Consider the following 21,126-nt stretch of genomic DNA (forward strand, 5'->3'; position numbering starts at 1 on the left):
CCCTGAATGGACTCTCGGCGCGTTCCGTTTCATACGCCCAGGGATGCGGTCTTGGCAGTAGCCGATTGGCGGCTTTTTGTTTACTGTCATTCTGATTGGATCATTTTATCCTCAATCTCCACCGTGTAAAGTACCGTACGCCGCCCATACCGCCACATCTTACGTAAGGTCGAAAACAGCCTTACGGGTCCGGCCGCACGGATTCTAGAAGCGCGGTGGAAGGGCCGAGGCAGAGGACTCATGGGACTGGATGTACGTAGCACGCTCATCTTAGGTTGGGTGCTTACTGCCTAGTTGATAGGAAAGTCATTGAAGTGCGCACCTGGGCAGTGATCAGTAAACTAGAAATGTTACAGCTGGAGGTGGAAGTGGCAAATGAATCTATATTTTGAAGCGCTAGTGAGCGTTGGGAGGTAAGAGAGTCCTTCAGAGTGAGGTAAGAGGGTCTTCATGACAAAGGGGCACACAAAGACCGTGGCAGTTCGGAGTCTACACTCATTCGGACTAGGAGCTATTCCCAAGAGATCGAGAATGGTTTCATCAAGACCAAATGGGGAGGTGCTTGTTCTTTGTGGTTCTTTATTAGGGTGGTTGCCAGGAAACTGGGCAGTCAACGTGAGATAGGCCGTTGAGTGTAAAGAACTGAAGGACTGAAAGGACCAGAAACACAAAGAGAAAAGTTTTCTGGAGGGGAGATGAATGGTTTCTAATAATAACTGCTACCTGCGATGGTTCCCCTCCCCCGCGCGTCCTTGCATGTTTTGGTCGCACCTTCCCTTTCTGGCCAGACTGTTTGGGGATTGCCTCTTTGGGGAAAGCGCTTGCCACTCGGGGCGGAGGAACCGATGATCCGGCGGACAGACAGGTTCTGCCACGCCGGCGGCAATCAGCCAGAGCGCGTCCAGGTCTGCCAGCCTCGACAAAGCAACGACAACAACGACAACAACAACAAAGAGGCGATCGTTCGGGGGTTTTGTTTGTTTTCTCGCTCACGTTCTCTCCTATACCCTGAGGTGCCCCCCATTTTGGAGGTTGACCCTCCTGTTTTTCTTCCCTCGATCCTTGCCGTCACTCTTTCTCCTTTTCTCTTCTGCTGTTTCACCGTCGTAATTCTCCCACTCGTTCGCCATGGACGACTCGATGGCTAGCTCCGTCTTCGATGACGAGGGCAGCTCTGACTTCGTCCCTGAGCCCGCTCCTGTATGTTTTTCACACGTCATCTCATCAATTCTGCTTGATCAACCTCTGACTGTCTGTCGCATTTAGAAAGCCAAGAAGGCCGCCCCGAAGAAAGCTGCCGCGCCCAAGAAAACCACCCAAACAACCCTGACGGGCAAAAAGACTGCGAAGGCGCCCGCTTCCAAGAAGCGCGCCAAAGCGGACAGCGAAGACGAGTTGTCCGATGGCAACAACATGTCCGACGACGACTCCATGCTGTCCCACACGCCTCCCAAGAAGGCCAAAACGGCTCCAGCTGCCAAAAGAGCTGGCTCGAAACCCCTCGCCGACGTGGAGAATGAATCCTTCACCGGCGAGGGCGCAGAGGAACCATCCAAGGAAGCCAGCGCTTCGGACAAGTACCAGAAGGTCAGTGGCTATCGCAACCCTCGTGTCCTTCCCCGCTAACCTTCTCGGCAATTAGCTATCACCACGCGAACATATTATCAAACGTCCGGATACCTATATCGGATCCACTGAGATGACCCCCCAGCATATGTGGGTGTACAGCTCGGTCTCCGAGGGTATGGAGTTCCGAGAGGTCACCTACGTCCCCGGTCTCTATAAGATTTTCGATGAAATCGTTGTCAACGCCGCCGACAACAAGCAGAACGATAAGAACATGGACGAAATCCGGGTGACCATTGACCGCGAGTCGGGTGTTATCAGTGTCTGGAACAACGGTCGGGGTATCCCCATTGAAATGCACTCGAAGGAAAAGATCTTCGTCCCCGAGCTGATCTTCGGTCATTTGCTCACCTCCTCCAACTACGACGACACTCAGCAGAAGGTGACCGGTGGTCGTAACGGTTTCGGTGCCAAGCTCTGTAACGTCTTTTCCGTCGAGTTCAGCATTGAAACCCAGGATTCGCGACAGAAGAAGAAGTACAAGCAGACCTGGACCGACAACATGACCAAGGTCGGCAAAGCCAAGATCACGGAGGCCAAGGGTGAGGATTACACCAAGGTCACCTTCAAGCCCGACTATGCCAAGTTCGGCATGACCGGTATTGATGACGACTTTGAGGCTTTGGTGAAGCGTCGAGTCTACGATTTGGCGGGAACCGCCAAGGTGGCCGTGAAATTGAACGGCAGCCGCATTCCCATCCGCAACTTCAAGAAGTACATGGAGATGTACACCAAAGCCATTCGCCGAGAGCGAGGAGATGAGGGTCCCGCGCCCAAGGATGAGATCATCACATGCAGCCCCGATCCTCGGTGGGAGGTTGGTTTCGCGGTGTCGGACGGCTCCTTCCAGCAGGTGTCGTTCGTGAACTCGATCGCCACAACGTCAGGAGGTACTCACGTCAACTACATTGCCGACCAGATTTGCGGCAGACTGGCCACCGAACTCAAGAGGAAGAACAAGAACGGTGCTACGCTCAAGCCTGCGCAGCTCCGCAATCACATCTTTATCTTTGTGAACGCCCTGATCGTCAACCCGGCCTTTACCTCGCAAACCAAGGAGCAGTTGACCACCAAGCAGACCCAGTTCGGCAGCAAATGCCCGCTCGAGGACGATTTCTACAAGAAGATTCTGAAGACGAATGTCATGTCGAATATCTTGTCCTTTGCTCAGCACAAGGCGGACCAGATGCTGAAGAAGTCCGACGGCGGTCGCCGTTCTCGTATGAACAACCCGAAATTGACCGATGCGAACAAGGCCGGAACCAAGGATGGTCACCACTGTACTCTCATCTTGACGGAAGGTGACTCGGCCAAGGGTTTGGCGATGGCTGGGCGTGCGGTTGTCGGTCCCGATCTATTCGGTGTCTTCCCGCTGCGAGGAAAACTGCTGAACGTCCGTGATGCCTCGTTCGAGCAGATCTCCAAGAACCAGGAAATCCAAAACATCAAGAACTTCATCGGATTGCAGCACAAGAAAGAATACACCGAGACTCGTGGGCTGCGTTACGGCCATCTGATGATCATGACTGATCAGGATCACGATGGTAGTCATATCAAGGGTCTACTCATCAACTTCCTTCAGGCTCAGTTCCCTAGTTTGCTGAAGATCCCCGAGTTCCTGATCGAGTTCATTACTCCCATTGTGAAAATCTGGAAGGGTGACCCCAAGAACCCCACGAAACAACATTCCTTCTTCACGATGCCCGAGTACGAAGCGTTCAGGGAAGCTCACAAGAATGAACGTTGGGAGCACAAGTACTACAAGGGTCTGGGTACCAGTACCACTGAGGATGCCCAGGTTTACTTCCGCGATCTCGATCGCCACTTGAAGGAGTTTCACACCATTCAGGACAACGAGGCCGCCCTGATCGAACTCGCCTTCTCCAAGAAGAAGGCCGATGAGCGAAAGGAGTGGCTGCGGCAGTTCAAACCCGGAACCTTCTTGGACCACACGCTTTCCAAGATCACTTACACCGACTTCATCAACAAGGAACTTATTCTTTTCAGTATGGCCGACAACATCCGATCCATCCCCTCCGTTGTTGATGGTCTCAAGCCCGGTCAGCGCAAGGTCCTGTACACCTGCTTCCGGCGCAACCTGAAGAAAGATATGAAGGTGGTCGAACTGGCGGGTCACGTTTCCGGTATGACGGCGTACCAGCACGGTGATACATCCCTGCAGCAGACGATTGTCGGCTTGGCGCAAAACTTCGTTGGTTCCAACAACATCAACTGTCTGGAGCCCAGCGGTAACTTCGGTTCTCGTCTTCAGGGTGGTTCCGATTGTGCCAGTGCTCGTTACATCTACACCCGTCTGTCGCCATTTGCCCGGCGCGTGTTTCATTCCCACGATGATCCGCTCCTCACGTACAATGAAGATGATGGCGAGAAGATCGAGCCTGAAGTCTACATGCCCGTTGTGCCCATGATCCTGATCAACGGTGCTGACGGTATCGGTACTGGATGGAGTTCGTCGATTCCCAACTACAACCCCGAGGACATTGTCGAGAACCTGAGGCGCATGATGGACGGCGAGGAGATCAAGCCCATGCAGCCGTGGTTCCGAGGCTTCAACGGTGAGGTCACCGATGTGGGAGGCGATCGCTACAAATTCAGCGGTATCATCAAGGAGACCGGCGAGAAGGAAGTGGAAATCACTGAACTCCCCATCCGCACCTGGACCCAGGATTTCAAGGACAAACTTGAAGACATTATCAAGGCGGAGAAGACCCCCTCGTTCATCAAGGATTACAAGGATTACAACACGCATCACAAGGTTCACTTCGTTATCCAGATGGACGAAAAACACATGACGGCAGCTTTGTCTGAGGGCCTGGAGGAGAAGTTCAAGCTGACGAAATCCATCGCCACCTCCAACTTGGTCGCCTTTGACCCCGAAGGCCGCATCACGAAATACGCAGGTGTTGACGACATTCTCAAGGAATTCTATCAAATCCGTCTCAAGTATTACGAGCGCCGCAAGCAGTACCAGCTTTCCGAAATGCAAAGGGAGCTGGACAAACTGAGCAACCAGGCTCGATTCGTTCAAATGATCATCGACGGTGACTTGGTGGTTTCCAAGAAGAAGAAGAGCGCCCTCGTCGCCGAGCTGAAGGAGAAGAGCTTCAAGCCTTTCCCGAAGGTGAAGGATGCCGTCAAGGCCGGTGAAATGGAGCCTGTCGTCGAGGAAGAGGACGAAGAGAATGCGGAAGACACCGCGGTTCTCTCGAACTCCTACGACTATCTTCTGGGTATGGCCATTTGGTCTTTGACCCAGGAGCGTGTCGAAAAGCTCCGTCGCCAGATCGGCGACAAGGAGATGGAAATCGACGCCTTGATCAAGATGTCCAAGGAAGACATCTGGAAGCGCGACCTCGAGGAATTCATCAACGAATGGCGATTCCAGATCGACGATGAGGCTCGGCGCTTGCGCAAGGTGGCTAACATGGACCGTCGCAGATCTTCGAAACTCATGACGACTGGTCGGGGATTAGCTGCCAGGAAGCGCAAGGCCGCGACTGATGATGATCCGGACGACGAAGACTTTGCCGCGCCCAAATCCAAGAAGGCGGCGGCCAAGAAGGCGGAACCTAAGGGCGGTCTTCTCAATTACCTCGGTAGACCCGCCAAGCCAGCAGCCAAAGCAAAGCCTTCGCCGATGGACGAGGATGATTCGGACGATGATTTTGACATGGAGGTGCTGCCGAAGAAGAGTCGCGGTGCTGCGAAGCCTCAGCCCAAGTCTGAACCCGAGCCCGAACCCGAGCCCGAGCCCAAGAAAGAGGATGAGGATCAGGACATGGCCGATATAGCTGAAGAAGTCGCGCCAAAGAAGTCCCGAGCCAATTCCAAGGCTTCCACTTCTGTCAAGGCCGAGGAGGACGACGCCCCTAAAGCAGCTCCCAAGCGAGGCCGACCGGCAACGAAGGCGTCTTCTACTGCCAGCAAGGCCAAGGCCAAGCCTAAGGATGAAGACGATGATGATGACTTTGATGACGACGATATCCAAGAAATCACAAAGACCGAGGCCGCAAAGTCGTCATATGGGTCCAACCGCAGGGCCGGCCGGGGTCCGCCCTTGAACACGATCATCGACTCCGACAGCGATGATGGAGAGGATCTTCTTGGCGATGTCAGCAACATGGTTAAGGGCATCGGTGGCAAGAGCGGTGCGCCCTCCGATTCTCGACAGCTCTTCTCGGAGCGCTCTCGACCTGGAAGCAGCGGCTTGACCCCCAGCTCCAAAACCTCGAAGCGATCGCCTGACTTTGATGCGGACGAAACCGACTATAGCAAGCTGGTGCCGCAGAACTCCCCCCGTCGCACGCTGCAAGTCAAGCCCAAGGATAAGTCGCCGAAGATGTCGGATGACAATGACCCTGAAGAGGACAACGGCGCCGGCGATGACGATGACGAGGATGAGCCCGTGAAGCCCGCGGCCAGCAAGGCAAAGACTACTGCTCGGGGCAAGGCTGCGACGGGTGCCGCCGCGAAGACAGCTGCCGCGAAGACCCGTGGCCGGCCTAAGAAGGACGCGACCACCGCTACCAAGGCCAGTGCTCCTGCCACCAAGCAGACCACCTTGTCTCCGGCTGCCAAGGCCTACGCTTCCAAGCAAGCCAAGACTGCTAAGCCAGCCCCCAAGAAGAAGCAGCTGGCGGACGATCTGTCGGATGACGACATCGATGCCATGGCCAACGACATCTTGGACTCCCCTGCCGGAGGCAAGAAGGGCGACGAGTCGGAAGAGGAGGTGCGTCCCGCCCGGAGGGCAGCCGCTCGACCGGCGCGGCGGACCGCAGCGACCAAGAAGACCTACGTGGTCGATGATGATGACAGTGAGGACGGTGGTGATGGTGATTCTGGCGATGATTTCGATGAAAGCGACTAAACGCGCGTGCCCATGGGATAGGATGCAGGGTGCGTTGAACGTTTGCTGCTCCTAGAGTAATTTCTTTCTACTTGTTTTTACATATGTCTTACCTATGTCCATGCTTTGTTTCTATTCACATTTCGCACTGTTGAAAAGACGTTGAAAGTTCTCGTGTTGATAACTGGTTTTGATATGCAATCGGACTTGATCTTCGGTCTCTTTTATTTCGGTTCCTTCTTTGACCTTCCAAGTAGTTAATATTCTATTTTTAATCAGAAAATATGCTCTATTTCAAAAGTTCCAGATCTCTAGCTGAATAGTCGGCTCCACCCTATCTCTATACGACCATATTCTCGCCCGATGCTCGTGTTCATCAATTAGATGAGGCCGTAGTTCTACATGGGTAGTTCCGAGCAGCGAATCCCTACAATCTAGTAAATCGTAGGTAGTCATGCTGATAAATGAGGAATGAGGAACCAAGATCTTTGGAGGTTAGTCATTTAGGATTTCAGGGAGGTATAAAGGAGGTAGGATGAAGACTAGATAGAGTAAAGAGGCTGTTGGGATTCAGTGCCTGTTTTACTATAGGCAGGAAAATATAGGTGTTTGGTTCGATCACGGGGTTTATTCTACGAGTGGTAGGTATTTCCTTCTCGTGAAGGGATGGATGGATGGACATGAATAGATGGAATGTGTAGATGAAGATAAGGAATTAATTAAAGCAGGAAATATTCAGAAAGATAAAATAAAAAGTCCAAAGAAAAGCACATCCAAAGACAGTCTTAAACAAACCCGAAGAAAAATAAAAACCTAAAGACACAATGCGCCGATCCAGTCTATTTTATCATTCCTCGTGAGTTCGTTCGCAATGATACCTGCACTGCCCAGTGTTGGTCGACGAGACAGTCAAGCCGACGCTCTCCGTCTCTTCCGCCCGCTATTCTGCTGCTGCCAGCGCATGAATCCCTCTTCGTCGCTGCCGCTGCCGGTCGCGTCCTGCATGTACAGACTGAGAAGGGCATGCGCGGCCTTGACCTCGCCGGGGAGCAGCTTCTGGGGGTTTCGTCGAGATCGCGTTTCGATGTGGCTGGCTCGGGGTCGTTTACTGGGCGACTGGGATGGGTGCTCATCGTCGGAACTGTCGCGGTAGTCGCCGTCGTCGTCGTCCTCGTCGTCCTCGTCGTTGACGTCGACGTCGTCGAGTTCTAATAGACAGTCGCTGGGCGTGTTGGCGCTTGTCGTGGTCGAGGAGTATTGTGTGCTTGAGGACATCATTGTGTCGGAGCTGCCGCTGCCGCTCTCGCCGTCGCTGGAGTCGTTGGCTCTTTTTCGTGACATGTTTTGGAGCGAGCAGAGGAGTCCTCGTGGGGATGCGGTCCCTGAGTACCCCATCCCGATTTCGTTGCTGCGCGGTGTGTTCACGGGGGTGAAGGTATTGCGACACGGGCTGACGGGGGACATGCAGTATGCGTCGGAAGTGCTGGTGCCAGAGTTATATTCGGGGGAGGAGCCATAGCTAACCAAGCTGTCGGCGTAGTCATGACGAAGTTGATGGGCATGGTGGTGGTAGTCGAAGGATTTCGGGAGGATTTGTTTCTCGAATAGGTTCGAGGGGCATGCTGGTCGACGAGAGGTGAGGAGCGGCTGTTGTGGGGGGGACTGAAGTTCAAGGCTGCGGTAGTAGTTCGCCATTTCGGTGGATTTGTCCACGATGGATTTGTGGATGATCATGCGGCCGTATCGCCCACGATCTTGCGGGTGGATGCACATGTCTATGAAGTCGAGGCCGAAGATGGGGGTGAGGACGTGACGGATTCGCCAGCAAAAGGTGGCTGCGACTGCTTTGGCGGCTTCGAAAGGCATCCAGTAGCCTGGTTTCTATTAGTCTTTCTGAACTGTGTAGCCAGGGCAAAAAATGAATGCTCATACCTTGTGCTGCAAGCGCACCACCTGTGATGCTATGACAGATGTCGCGAAGGCCAGGGTTGGCGTTCAACATTTTGGCCGGGGTTGTCTGGTATTGTTAGTTGGGTCGAGATGATGGTCCACAAACGTTCACTGACCTTGGAGTAGTCCTGGCACTTGAAAAGGTGGGTTGTTCGAACTAGGCCGATATTGTAATCCCACATGACCATCCATCTCTTGTCTTCGCCAGGAATGGTAAATTCATACTGCAGAACTATAATCAACAGTCAGCTTCACATGTCTCCTAAACACTTCGAGTTCATCAAATGAATTCATACCTTCGAAGCTCTCGCGTCCCGTCCGCTCCTGAAACGACTTTTTGTCGCTGTTGTACGGGATGTGGCGCGGATACGACGCGATTTCGCCCATCGGATAGAGCTGGAATTCGCGGTGGATTCGGGTCAGCTCTTCATTTCGCTGCTCGCAAGGTGGGTATCGCAGCTCGCCCCTGATCTTGTCTTTCTTGAAGATCGCAGCATCCTTGGGCGCTTTCTCCCTTTTTTGACGAGATGATGCCCGGGGTGTCATCACGCTAGAAGGGTTCGACATTGCTGAACTTGGCACACAAAACCGGTCCAAGTCCGGTAAGGGGTTAAGAAGTGATTCGATAGAAGCCATGAGTAGAGGGCCCCTCGGAGTATAAGAGAAGAGGAATTCAACTCCAGCCAGACTTTCGATCGGCTCGGGGGAAAGGAATCACCAGTGAGTACCCAAAACAGCGAAAGGAAACCAACACAAACGGAGGTTTTATGAGAACACGACGAAAAGGTGCGGGGGCCTAATGAACCTTGCTGTTCTGATCCCTAAGACACTGGAGAAGGATGAATTCTAGAAGGGCCAGCAGGAGTCAAAGGAAGAGAGACAATCAAGAGAAACAAGAGGGAAAATAGAACGGATATCAGGGCACGGATATCTTAGCTCACCGTATTGCCCCGAGCAATCATCGGGCCAGCCAAACAGGAATGACAAAATAATAGCAGAAAATAAATAAAAAGACAAGGTCTGAGAAAAAAACAAATCAAATCATGAGCCACGCTCACCTCCCTTTCCTAGACTCATGGGTACAAGGTCTCCCAAATGAGTGGATACTTGACGGCATCTGACGAAGGGATCTCAATGGCTGCCTTCTGTTTGTCCCGTCTGAATGCGAGGAGAATTAGTGCGCGTGCAATCTCCTGTCGAGGCAATGACGGGGAAAGGGTGTAGCCATCTGGAGCAGCGGTGAGCCTTCTCCCTACGATGTGGCCATATTTCTAGACATCTTAGGTTGGGCGGATGTCTTGGATGGGCTGAAGGCTCCGGTATGAGAAACATTCTCCCGGCACTTGGACAAAGGAGGGCATCACGAGGCACACGCCAGATTGAACCGGACAGTGGGCGAGTCCAGCTTGCCATACCCAAAATCCACTTTGAGTATGGCAAATACTCCCTCGCCCCCGGGTTCAACCATTCTGTAACGGGGTTCCTCCCTCTTCGAAACCGGCGCTACTGCAAGAATACTTGACTGACGACATTCTGTTTCCCCTCAAAAATTCAAATCGGAAAAAGAAAAGGAAAAAAAGTCGCGTACGCCTCTCCGGATTTTCGAGGCTTCGCTGGTTCCACTCGCTCATCTGCAGCTACCCAAGACAAGAGATAACGCGGACTCCTAAGAGGGGGACGTGGTAGATCACGATTCAGGGGACGCCTGTCACCATGTGGAGGGTCTTGCATCATTGACCGTCAATTGGGAAAACCGGGTCTATGGCTTCTTGGATGATCCAGATCTCTGGTCCGTACAAACAGCTGGAGACGGCGGTCTGACGACCGTAAGCCAAAAGGGGAAGACGAAACCATGGAACCTTCAAGGGTATCCACAGATACTTTGTATCGCGATGATTCCTGTGTCGGTCTCGACTGATTCCGTTGCCGACTTTTCGGAGAGGGAGAACCCTTCCCTGTCAGCGGGAATCAATATCAGCCTACCCATGCTGATGACCTCGACATCAAGAATAATCCGTCGCTGAAGAAATCGGAAGAATTGATCTTCAGGGAACGAATGACCAATGAAAGGACGGTCTGCCAGTGGCTTCGCTCGACGAGGCGGGTATTAGGGAAGGTCTCAGACAGATTTCGGAAAGCTGCATGACACTTTTTCTCTGCTTGTAGGACAGGAATCCTGCTGCTGCTGCTGCTTCCAACCAATGAGTCCCACTGACGCAGCTCTTACTGGTCGTTGGACCAGGCTTTCGTCTTTGTTTTGTTTCTTCACTGCCTACCTGTCCTGCAAACCCACCATTTAAAATTCCAGCGGAATCTTTTACCGCAAAGGAAAGGACCAGAGAAACATTTGATTTGTCATGAAACTTTCCAGGGAAAAAAATAATAATAGATTGGGTATCAGCCATCGGTCCAGAGACATGATCTAGGAATCTAGTGTCGGTGAGCAGGCGACTGCCCGGGAACCCTAAGCTCGATACTGGACGTTACATTTCGAGCTTCGGAAGAAGCATGGGCGCAGTCATGTCCTCTGCCCCTCTCTTTGTCAGGCGACGCCGCAACGTCCATGAGGAACCTCCGTTCAGTTGGATTCAAGCCTCACTTCCCTGGGTGCAAGTAACACCCGTTCTTCCCTTGGGTTGCTCAGCCCTGGTCGGCATTGGAACAGGTCATAAAGCGAACCTTCTGGTATTCGAATGGGTGTGGACATAGATCTTGCAAGAAGACGCTCATAGTCAAAGCCATCCAAGGAAACTTCCACGCATGCTTCTCTGCACGTTCCCACTCACCGGTGGCGTTGTCACTTCCGGCCGATTTGTCTGGTCCAGATTGTCCAAATTTGACTGATGAGTCTGCCTTGTGGCGGTTTCTGAAAGAGACAGGAGCGAGAAAAATGAAAACTAAAAATAAAAAGCCCGGTTGCAAAGACCAGGAGGTAAAGGGCGAGGTCTAGGCTTCCTTAGAGATGCAGCTTACCTTGGCCAGAATGCCTGCACAAGAGCAGAATACACCACATCCTAGCCAGAGCCAGAAAGTCCGCCAACAGAGAAGAAAAGCTTGATTACCACCCAGATTGAAAGAGAGAGAAAAAGGAGAAAATAAAACAGGAGAAATCCCGACGGTCTTTGCCAATCAGGCGTGTCCGGGTCGAGACTGGATGGAAGATCTAGAAAACGGCAGGGAAACCCAACATCCGAGACATACGAATGGTTTGGGTTGAGGACATCTTGGCAGAATCATGTCTGAAGCAATCCCGACCGCTTGAATTTCAAATTGAGTCGTCTTACAATCGGTAGAGTGGAGAGAAGAGAGATGTGGGAAACGACAGAGGCTGGCGGCTTGCTCAGCTTGCAAGGGAGTTATTATCACGTTCGATTTGCTCCGGATGGCTTCAGGAGCGGTCAGCAGTGGACGGGGAATGATCCGACAGGATGCAAGAGATGGAGCTCTCATGGGGTCTTCGTTGGCTGTTGTTGACAGAAGGGAAAGAGAGAAGAAGAGGAAGAGGAGACAAACAATGGACTGAAGCCGTGCAAACCAGACAAACACCTCCGTGTCTTCGTCAGCAGCCCCCAGCCAATGAACGCCATTCTGGATGGTTTACGAACTATACGAACTACACACTCTGTGCCTAGGTATGGAGATAGATAGGGACCGCTAGGCAGTTACCTATGCAAAGGAAACAGACCTGGAGCACAATCCCCAAGTCTACATCTCGACCACTCCGTCGGACTAGAACCCGGACTCTCTGCCGAGTCTCCGGAAGCAGAGTCCCGCTGGTCTCTGCGTCAGGGGCACGACCATCCGCCGTCCCGACAGCCCCTGCTAATTAAACGATTCGTCTTGATCTGCACTCCCGTTGCGCGGATGCGTTCCCCGTCTGCCTTTTGGCGCGGGATGACCCTTGTGCACAACGGCATCATAAAACAGTCTAGCCACCTCTGTGTGACCGGCTCTCGATCTGGGGTAGGCAGGAAGCCCTTTTCCCGCCGACGCCCAGCTGAGATCCGAGGGATTTGTAACTCCCCCATGCTCGCGGATTTGGCTCTACCGTGGGTCTGGTAAAGCCCTGGGTCGAATCCCGTCGCAGCATGGCTGTTCCCACGCACGGTGGATGACAGGGGTAACGCCAATACCCGACTAAATGCCGAATGGCGCGGTGACCAAATCTTCGGCAAAGGAAGCGGAGCCAGAAATAGAAGAGAGAGGGAGAGAAGGAGAAAGAATGTCGAACCAAAAGACCATGGGAGAGGTCTGGCACGGTCCCTCCGCAAAGTGCACAAACTCGTAATGACTATGCAACTGGTGACTCGCACAGGACGTGCCCGTTCCCTGGAAGGCCAAACAAGTCACGTCACTCAGAACTAGCTCCCAAGTCCTTAGCTGCATTCTGCTTCTTCTCGCTTCTTGGTCCTGCGGTGTGGTCCGAGGTCGTGGTGCGACAAGAGATGCATTTCGCACCAAGTTCCCGGCACACGCAAAGCTGAAGAGAAATGCAGGTGGCAGATGTGAGATGAAGGCCCTGGGGGAAGAATATAAAGTAGATACAAACTACGGATATCTTCGACGGGACAAGCATTGAGGGATAAAAAGGAAGAAAAGTAGAAAGTCCTCGGGAGACATCATACCATCTCGTCATCGTACACACCAAATTATCCATCTCCTTGCCACAAATCCCCCGGTTAGAGCCACCTTCACACAACATCCTCTGCGTTTCCTAATTACAAATTCCGCGTATCCACAGCTGCCTCGACGTCATCGTTTACCTATCAAAAGTAATCATATGGTTGGACAGGGCCATAGTTTTGGGACGCGACGGATCGACAAGGGCGCCTCCTTTACGCCAGAAGAGGTTCCTTCTCCTCGTACTGAGGGGGCTGCTCCTGAGGGGGCTGCTCGATGGATTCCGCCACTGGCTCGGTCTTGGGGGCCTCGGGGAAGTCGGAAGAGGTGAAAGCGGGTTCGGGCTCGGGCTCCTTCTTGATAACGGGAGTGGGAGTAGGCGCAACCTTGGCGACCTCGGGTGACGCAGAGCGACGCTGGCCTGGAAGAAGCCCCTGTGCCTTGGCGCTGTAATCGTTGAGATACTGTTGGATGACTCCCGATGTGCGGGCAGCGCGCTCCTCGGCGAGATCCTTCAGTTGATGGGCCTGAGACTCCACGATGCCCTGGACGTGTTCGATCTGCGCGTCGATAACCTCACGGTTGTCCATATAGACCAGAGGACCAAAGTAGGCGATCGTAGCAGCAAGGAGGGAGAGTCCCCAGAACGGCAAGAACCTGATCAGCCAGTAGGCAGAGAAGGCGGCAAAGAAAGCCTAGACCGATTGTTAGATAACCAATTTTCCGACAAGATCGCTTTTGGTTCGAAACATACAGCAACGGTGTGGACAATGTTTTCGGCAAACAGGATGCGCTGGAACTCGAGCAAGACAAAGTCAAGAAGCTGTTCGATATCTTCCATCACCGATTCAAGAGTCTCCTTGGGAACAGTATAGTATTTGCGAGGGCGGAAGTTCTTGACAAGGCCTTGCGAAAACAGAATTCGGCCGCCGATTTCCGCAGCAGCGGTGACTGGATGAACTCAGGTCAGCAAACATGGCGCGATCATCACGGCGGCGGAGTTGATCGACTTACACCCCAGAGCCACGTAAGAGAATTTGAAAACCCAGCGGAGGAGAGGCAAGTAACGGGCGGCCAGGATGAAGGTGACGACGGTCGCATACGAAGCGGCGGTGGCTCGGGGTTGTTCCCACTAAAGTTTTGTTAGAGTCGCGGCTTTTGAAAGTCGGAGCTTGCGAAGACTCACGCTCAGAAGGCTATACAGCAGGGAGTGGTAGTCTGGAAGATCATGAGTATAATCGATCAAGTCGGAAGTCTCGTGCGTTCGACTACATACGAGTCAGGGGTTGGCCGGTCGCAGTGGTGACCGGAGTTGTCGACCGAGTGTTCCTCAATGCGCGGAATTCCTGTTCGGTACGAGCAGCTTCGGACTTGATGTTATCAACGACGGGTCCTGAAGAGATCACCAGTCAGATTTATCGCCATAGGAGTGGAGAGGTGAAAAAACGGGATACCCTTGGTGATGGCATCTTGAACGCTCGATCACGAAGGAGGGGAATCAGCTGGGTCGGTGTAACATTTGGCGGGCCCTGTGAAGAAAGCGAGGAAGAACTGGTGATAACGCAACGCGGTCAGTATCCGGTGTCTCCCTAAGCCACATTCCAGGCATCTCCTGAGTTCACACATACCTTACCGCTCCCGTTCGTTTCGGGATAGGCCACATAGCCAGGCTTCGACAGATCGGCCATATCGGAAGATTGTGTGGATCAAAAGGTGTTGGGAAATTTGAAGATGCGGAAAAACAAATGGAGAAGCTGGCGTTCCACGGGAAGCCCAGGGGGAGGTTAAATAAGTACAAGGTAAGTGAGAGAACGAATGGAAGAATTGAAAAAGAGAATTACAAGAAGAGAAAAGGACCAACGTGTCGGAGGGGGACGACGTGAGGGATGGGCGGAGAGAGAAAGATAGGAGAAGGGAAGAAGAAGAGGGTGATGCAATTGACAAGCGAGACAACCGTCGTGTGCTTCCCGGACGCCTGCCACTCCGACTTGCTCTCTCCACTCGCCGAATCACCGCCTGTCGATTCCCATTCGGTTTGAAATTCCACGGATCTGACTTTCGGTCTATCAAATCAAGCGAATCTTTTTGTTTTTACATCGCCAGATCCGAGTCTCCCGCGTTCATCCACTCGACTGCCCCTCAAGTCGCTGCGACTTCTTGTTCGACTTGAGCAGGGATCTAGGCCGGTCGGCATGTGATAACACGACCTCTGGGAGGTGGAGATGGAAAGAGACGAGAGACGAGACAATGCCACCGAATGGGTCTTCGCACAGATCGGCTGCGTAGGCTGGCGCATGCAAGGGGGTTTTCCAGCAGAAGAATCGGTTGAAAGACGCTCGTTGGCTCGTCCTCCCTACCGCTAGATTCGGGGGTTGTTTTGCTGATTGAAGCTGAAGTAGCTACATATACCCCGTACTCCTGTCTTGTCTCTCCCAGTGGGGAGCAGATGGGAGAATATTTAGTGCCATCTACCCAGGACAACGAATACCACACAACCCCTGGCATTCTACTGTCCTTGACTCCTTATCCATTCATTCGGGTCTGACCGTTTCCTTGACCGTGGTTTGTGGTTCGTAGTACTATAGGGTGACATCACGATCACGACGTTTCGTCCATTGCCCATGGTTTATCCGGAATGGAACACGGCTTTTTTCCATGGATCGTCGGGGGCCGTTGCGGAGAGCGTTATCGGGGGCCAGTCATGCTGTCGAGTAGATCTGAATGGCCGCGTAGATCAAGAGGCATAGACTATTTGTATACTCCGTGGATGCCTGGGGCACCCATGATGCAATGGTCACGTGCGTCGTCACGCGTTTCTGTTTTGATGCCTCGAAAGCGACGAACTTCCCGCCGACCGACCGACAGACTCAACCCACGCCCTCCCCCGCCGTCCACTCGCCCCGTTGCATGCCCCCGTGTACTTTCGTCGACATTTAACACTGGGGCTTCTCTCGCCCGTGGGCCTTTTTTTCAGACTCCATCCGTATTTCTGCGCCGTGTATCCCGTCGGATCGCCTTTGTTTACATCGCCATGGCCGCTGCCGGCGCGAGGGCGCAGAAGCCGGTGGGCTCTGCCGCATGGATCTCGACCGAAAAAGAGAACGTGACGCAGCTGGTGGATCAGGAGATGGAAGAAGTTGAATACCCAGTGCGCCATGAAATGGATTGGTTGAACGAACATATGTCCGAGATCTTTTCCAACAATCAATTGTCCGTTGCGACCGACATATCCCCTACATCGTTGCCCGCGCTGACACCCGCATAGCAATTTCACAGAAGCGTTTAAGACGCCTGGCAAGCTCAGGGGCAAAACGCCTCGCACTGCCCGTAAGCGAGACGCAAACGAACCTCGACTGGTACGCACCCCGCTTCCCTTCTGAGGCCCTTTGGCTTCTGTTTACTGACCCCCTGGTGTAGCCGTTGAGTGAAGTCTTTTCTTCCTCCCACAAGCGCGTCGAGAACAAGTTCAATGCTAGCCCGGCAGCTCATCGATCGCCTACAAAGGCCATTGCCCCTCCTACTTTAGCCCCTAGTCCAACCAAGGCCAAAAACAGCACCGAGACTGCGTCGCATCCCGAGTACCCCGACCTGAGCAAAAATCTCAACTCTTTCCCCAAATACAACACCGACTCGGGCTATCATGGCATGCAAGATGACGAGGAGGAAGAAGAGGAAGACGACGACGATATGGTCTTGACCCAGGTGCAGCCTGAGTCTCAGACGTCAACACAGCCTTTTGAGAAGGAGCCAACTCCGGCAAATACACAGGAGCACCGTTCGTCCCCTGCCCGTCGCACAACGGGAGGCTCATTCCATTCGGCGCAAGAGGAGCGTGATGAAACGGTCGAGCCCGTTCAACCCGAGCCATCCCCGAAGAAGCCCAGCGACGAGCCTTCTCCCGAATCCCCGCCGAAGAATCAAGAAGCGGAACCGACCGAAAATTCTAGCCCAGTGCAACAAAAGACGTCCGAGCCGATAAAGGAACCGGAACCCGCGCACGAACCTGCCCCAGAACCGGAGACGGCGCATGAAGAGGAGCAACAGAAAGTCGATGAAGAACATGTCGACGAGCAGGAACCGGAGCCGGAATTGAAACCCGAAGATCACGCAGCGCAAACACCTGCCAAGTCGTCGCCCGTGAAAGCCCCTATGGAAGCCCCCGTGGAGCCTTCTTCCGAGCCTCAGCATGAGCAAAATGAAGAAGAGAACCAAGAAGACGAAGAGAATGATGATGAGAAGGATGAGATGGCTCTTGACGATAACCTCGACGACATCGGATCCCCTTCGGATGGTTCGACACCGGAGCGCCCCCCGATCCGCAAGAGCAGCTTGTCATTCGCATCGCTCCCTGCCCGCGAACCGCTGATGAAGAGAAGTCTGGGAGGCTCAAGGCTTTCTCGCACCAGCCACATCGATACTTCCAAACTCGGTGGTATCGGTGGTTCTAACTATCTTGGCAGGCAGACGGGTGGCCACAGGATGACCCAGGCAGCTGCTGATGACAATGCATCGCTAAATGATAAAATGGACGTTGATAAGAACAAAGAGACTGTTCGTGATGATGACCAGGATGCGGAGACCCGGGCCAGCAAACTACACACCAAATCTTCCACCCAGCGGCTTCATGAGAAAATCAGCATGCTCGGAAAGCTTCAGCCGTCGCGACCCACGAAATCCATTCCCTCGGCCCCCAGTTTGGCTCCTACGACGCAAGTGTCATATCCCGAACTTCCATCAGCGAAGCCGGAGAGCAAGCCGGAGGAGAACAGTCGCAAGTCCCACGAGGAGACGCCGGCGCCGGAGCCTATGGCGGTCGACGACGATTGGATCAAGCCCTTCAGCTCGCCTTACAAGACCATGCCCAAAACCCAGACAAAGGATCTTGGAGAGAAGAAACCCTCTCCGGCTACCGAAACGGATCGCAGCTCGAAGAAAGATAACGCTTCCATTTTCCGCATCGACAGCACGAATGATGGAGAGAAATCTAGGGCCAGCGCAAAGCAATCTTCCGAAGAAGCCCGCGAAAAATCCTCCACGCCGGTCTATGCATCGCCGCACCGCTCCTTCCACAAGCGAAACGGATCCTTTTCCTACAACGACTCTCAACGGTCTACTACGCCAGTCGGCTCTCCCTCGCGTCATCAGGATGGTCCGATCAGCGCTTCCAAGTCCCGACTACAGTCCATCGTTAGATCTGCGAGGGGCCTTTTCTCGAACGCCGGAGGTGTTTCTGCAGCCGCCAGAGTTGAGGCCTCTTCTCCCAGCGAGCCGCCCAGCGTTGCTCCTCAGCCTCGTGAGCGCGCCAACACGGATGCCGCCAGTAAGAAGCAACTGTCTGCTCAGCCTTCGAGTCCACGACCCGAGGGCCGCAGAACTCGGAGCTCGACGGAGCAGAAGCGCAAGCAGAAGGAGTTGGAGGATAGAAAGCGCGAGGAGGAGGAAGAGGAAGAACGAGCCGAGAAGGCCAGAGAAGAGAAGCAGCGGGCGGCTCAACTAAAGGCTGCCCAGGAGAAGGCTGCACAAGAGAAGGCCGCGCAGGAGAAGGCCGCGCAGGAGAAGGCCGCGCAGGAGAAAGCTGCTGCAGAACAGGAGGCCCGTGCTGCTCAGAATTCGACCTCCATCACGGCCCCAACCCCTCAGCGGATCCCTCAGATGCAAAGGCATACGTCGAGGGAACCGGAAGCTACTTCCCAGGCATCCAAGCAGAATCCTGAGCGCCGACCTGTCAAGCCCAACCGGGAAACGCTGCAGAAGCCCAAACCTCAGCCCGTGTCTATCCGAGTGGGTAGTGCTCTTTCTCGACAGATCCCGATGGCGTCCAGCGTGACCGAATCGAACCTTCCTGCGCCCACGCCAGCTTCGACTTCTAAGCAACCCGGTCTCAAGAAGAAGGCCAGTAACACTTCCTTGCACACTGCGTCCTCGAACAGCAGTTTCAAGAGCACAGCGTCCACCCAGTCGCAACGGAAAGTCCAGCTCGCAAGTGAGAGGAAGAGGGAGCAAGAGGAGCGCGAGGCACGTCGCAAGGAAGAACAGAGGCGTGAGTTGGAGCGCCGACGGGCTGCTCAGCAGCAAGAAGAGGCGCGTCGTCAGGAGATGCGAAGTCGTGCCGAGAATGAACGGCGGGAGCGACTTGCCGCTGAGGACCCTAAGAAGGCCGCTCAGATGCAGGCAATTGAAAAGCGAAGACTGGAGAATGCCCGGCGATTGGAGAGACAGGGGAGTCAGCAGCCTAGTGACACGGTAAGTTATATTCTCAGCACATGTTCGAGACCCATATTGACGAAAAACCCGACAGGCACCATCGACGGCGCCTCAGTCCGCACAGCCCGGTCGGCCTGCGTCCAGACTTGGATCTATTCAGCCTTTTGGTCGTTCGATAAACCCCCCTCAACCTAACCCGGCCAAACCACCAAAGCGCGGGTTGGACGAGGAGGCGAGCCATCGCCCGGCTGCAACGAAGACCAGCACCATCCAGCCTTCCGGCGAGACCAAGCGGAGAAGAACGGAAGACGAACACAACCCCGTTATGCGACCTACGATGGCGCCGCCTATTCGTCAGTCGAATATCCGGAAGGAATCCAACATCCGAAAAGTGAGTTTCCTATTCTATCAAATGGCTTATCGGCGTGGGACACAACGTGCTAATGCAACTTCTAGGATCCTACAAAGCCTTCTATCTTCAGTCACGGTAAACCCTCCATGTCACACCAGGCTGGATCGTCGATCTTCAAGACTGCTCAGCCTCAGAGGCCTGCTCACCCCATGGACATGGCCAAATACACGACCGGCAAGATTCCGTTCGCGGAGCCCTCGAACGCCCAACCCGCTCAACAGTCCGCGCCGCACAAGACTCCTGGTGCCAGCTCATCGCAGAAGGCCCCGGCCAAGCCGTCGCCCAAGTACCCCAGCGGCGAGAACATCCATCTCCCCGAGATCGCCACCGACAGCGAAGACGAAGACTCGGAGGCCGAGATGCTCCCCGTGCCGAAATGGGCTCAGCCCAAGGAGCTCGAGAGCCTTCTCCGCCAGCAGGAGGGAATGGAGGTGGACTCCATCTTCGGGCCCATCGCTCCCTTCTCGCTCGAGGACACCTTCAAGGCCGACAAGAAGATCAAGAAATTCCGCGAGCGAACCAGCAGTGCGAACTGGGCCGGCACCGACGCATTGACGCAGGAGGAGATCCGTCGCGATCTGGCCGAGCGACAACGTTTGCGCTTGAATGGCGGGTGGACCTTTGGCAATTAATTCCCTCCTTTTTTTTACTTTCCATTTTCTTTCTTACCACTTGGACTTTTGACTATTTATCTCACTGGTTCTATTTCTTCTGGGCTCAACCTTCATGGCATGGTGGTGTTTTCTATTTTTTTGCGAGTTCATTCTAATCATGATGTATCGTATCGTATCATCCAGGGGGTTCTGGTGGTTTAGGTTTCTGTTTTTGTGCGGTTGTTTTATTCCCATAGAGCTTAGGTTTGATCAATGATGAATGGCTCTTTTAACAAGGTCTTGTCTTGCTGAGGGTGGGAGGGCTGTAGTAAGTAGTAGGTAAGTACGGAGTAGGATTGACTACTTGTTAGATGTCTGGCTTCCTTTCTGGTCGGTGCATTAGATACATGGGGTGGATGTAAATACGACAGAGACAATATTTTCTATTTACTGCTGAAAATAGGTCCCAATCATCCCTCAGTAAGAGTTCAGTCCAACCCAGAATTCAACCTATGGAGACATAGCCGAGATATATATCCGAACCCAACAACAACCAAAGCAATCCCCGTACCAAAAACATTTAAAAACAGAACACAACAAACACATGAGACAAAACAGACTCTTTCCAGAGCAACATAGACCCTATAGCCAGCTAATCTACACGCAAACAACGGTCAAAAGACGCAGGGGGTTTGTAAGGATAGGGGGGACAAAAACAAAAAGAATGCATCATCCGTGAATCGAACACGGGCCTCGTCGATGGCAACGACGAATTCTACCACTAGACCAATGATGCTGGTTCATATTACTTGTTTCTAGTTTTGTATTTATATCTCAGAAAAATCGAAATT

The 21,126-nt window shown here is 53.4% G+C and overlaps 4 protein-coding genes and 1 non-coding gene across 5 annotated transcripts; 2 read left to right on the forward strand and 3 right to left on the reverse strand.

Moving 5' to 3' along the window:
* Window positions 1–923: 923 nt before the first annotated feature.
* On the forward strand, window positions 924–6,750 carry P170DRAFT_404775 (DNA topoisomerase 2). The gene is made up of 3 exons (XM_024846547.1): window positions 924–1,200; window positions 1,267–1,587; window positions 1,643–6,750. The coding sequence occupies exons 1-3, from the start codon at window positions 1,129–1,131 to the stop codon at window positions 6,515–6,517; spliced, it is 5,268 nt and encodes a 1,755-aa protein (XP_024705358.1). The 5' UTR covers window positions 924–1,128; the 3' UTR covers window positions 6,518–6,750.
* A 655-nt stretch (window positions 6,751–7,405) lies between these two features.
* P170DRAFT_508297 (putative APSES transcription factor Xbp1) lies at window positions 7,406–9,389 on the reverse strand (the record flags this gene model as incomplete). The annotated part of the gene is made up of 4 exons (XM_024854557.1): window positions 8,743–9,389; window positions 8,563–8,678; window positions 8,429–8,513; window positions 7,406–8,370 (listed from the first exon to the last, which is right to left on the reverse strand). Exons 1-4 carry the CDS (start codon window positions 9,080–9,082, stop codon window positions 7,406–7,408), a joined length of 1,506 nt encoding a protein of 501 aa, XP_024705359.1. The 5' UTR covers window positions 9,083–9,389.
* A 3,892-nt stretch (window positions 9,390–13,281) lies between these two features.
* P170DRAFT_473633 (uncharacterized protein) lies at window positions 13,282–14,754 on the reverse strand (the record flags this gene model as incomplete). The annotated part of the gene is made up of 6 exons (XM_024853070.1): window positions 13,282–13,761; window positions 13,821–14,017; window positions 14,081–14,198; window positions 14,253–14,284; window positions 14,343–14,459; window positions 14,700–14,754. 6 exons carry the CDS (start codon window positions 14,752–14,754, stop codon window positions 13,282–13,284), a joined length of 999 nt encoding a protein of 332 aa, XP_024705360.1.
* A 1,190-nt stretch (window positions 14,755–15,944) lies between these two features.
* Window positions 15,945–20,569, forward strand: P170DRAFT_404784 (uncharacterized protein). Its single transcript, XM_024846548.1, has 5 exons — window positions 15,945–16,276; window positions 16,332–16,422; window positions 16,484–19,309; window positions 19,365–19,661; window positions 19,727–20,569. Exons 1-5 carry the CDS (start codon window positions 16,098–16,100, stop codon window positions 20,312–20,314), a joined length of 3,981 nt encoding a protein of 1,326 aa, XP_024705361.1. The 5' UTR covers window positions 15,945–16,097; the 3' UTR covers window positions 20,315–20,569.
* Window positions 20,570–21,000: 431 nt separating this feature from the next.
* P170DRAFT_t87 lies at window positions 21,001–21,071 on the reverse strand. The gene has a single exon. It is a non-coding gene; the product is annotated as a tRNA-Gly (tRNA).
* Window positions 21,072–21,126: the final 55 nt, after the last annotated feature.

The sequence above is a fragment of the Aspergillus steynii genome (assembly GCF_002849105.1).
Source record: "Aspergillus steynii IBT 23096 chromosome Unknown P170scaffold_3, whole genome shotgun sequence".
NCBI classification, from domain to species: Eukaryota; Fungi; Ascomycota; class Eurotiomycetes; order Eurotiales; family Aspergillaceae; genus Aspergillus; species Aspergillus steynii.

What these genes read in the sequence shown, in the direction of transcription:
- P170DRAFT_404775 (XM_024846547.1), top strand. Translation starts at nt 1,129, where the DNA reads ATGGACGACTCGATGGCTAGCTCCGTCTTCGATGACGAGGGCAGCTCT. An exon ending in TCGTCCCTGAGCCCGCTCCT is followed by an intron (nt 1,201 to 1,266) that starts GTATGTTTTTCA and finishes TGTCGCATTTAG; the next exon opens with AAAGCCAAGAAGGCCGCCCC. An exon ending in CTTCGGACAAGTACCAGAAG is followed by an intron (nt 1,588 to 1,642) that starts GTCAGTGGCTAT and finishes CTCGGCAATTAG; the next exon opens with CTATCACCACGCGAACATAT.
- P170DRAFT_404784 (XM_024846548.1), top strand. Translation starts at nt 16,098, where the DNA reads ATGGCCGCTGCCGGCGCGAGGGCGCAGAAGCCGGTGGGCTCTGCCGCA. An exon ending in ATCTTTTCCAACAATCAATT is followed by an intron (nt 16,277 to 16,331) that starts GTCCGTTGCGAC and finishes ACACCCGCATAG; the next exon opens with CAATTTCACAGAAGCGTTTA. An exon ending in ACGCAAACGAACCTCGACTG is followed by an intron (nt 16,423 to 16,483) that starts GTACGCACCCCG and finishes CCCCTGGTGTAG; the next exon opens with CCGTTGAGTGAAGTCTTTTC.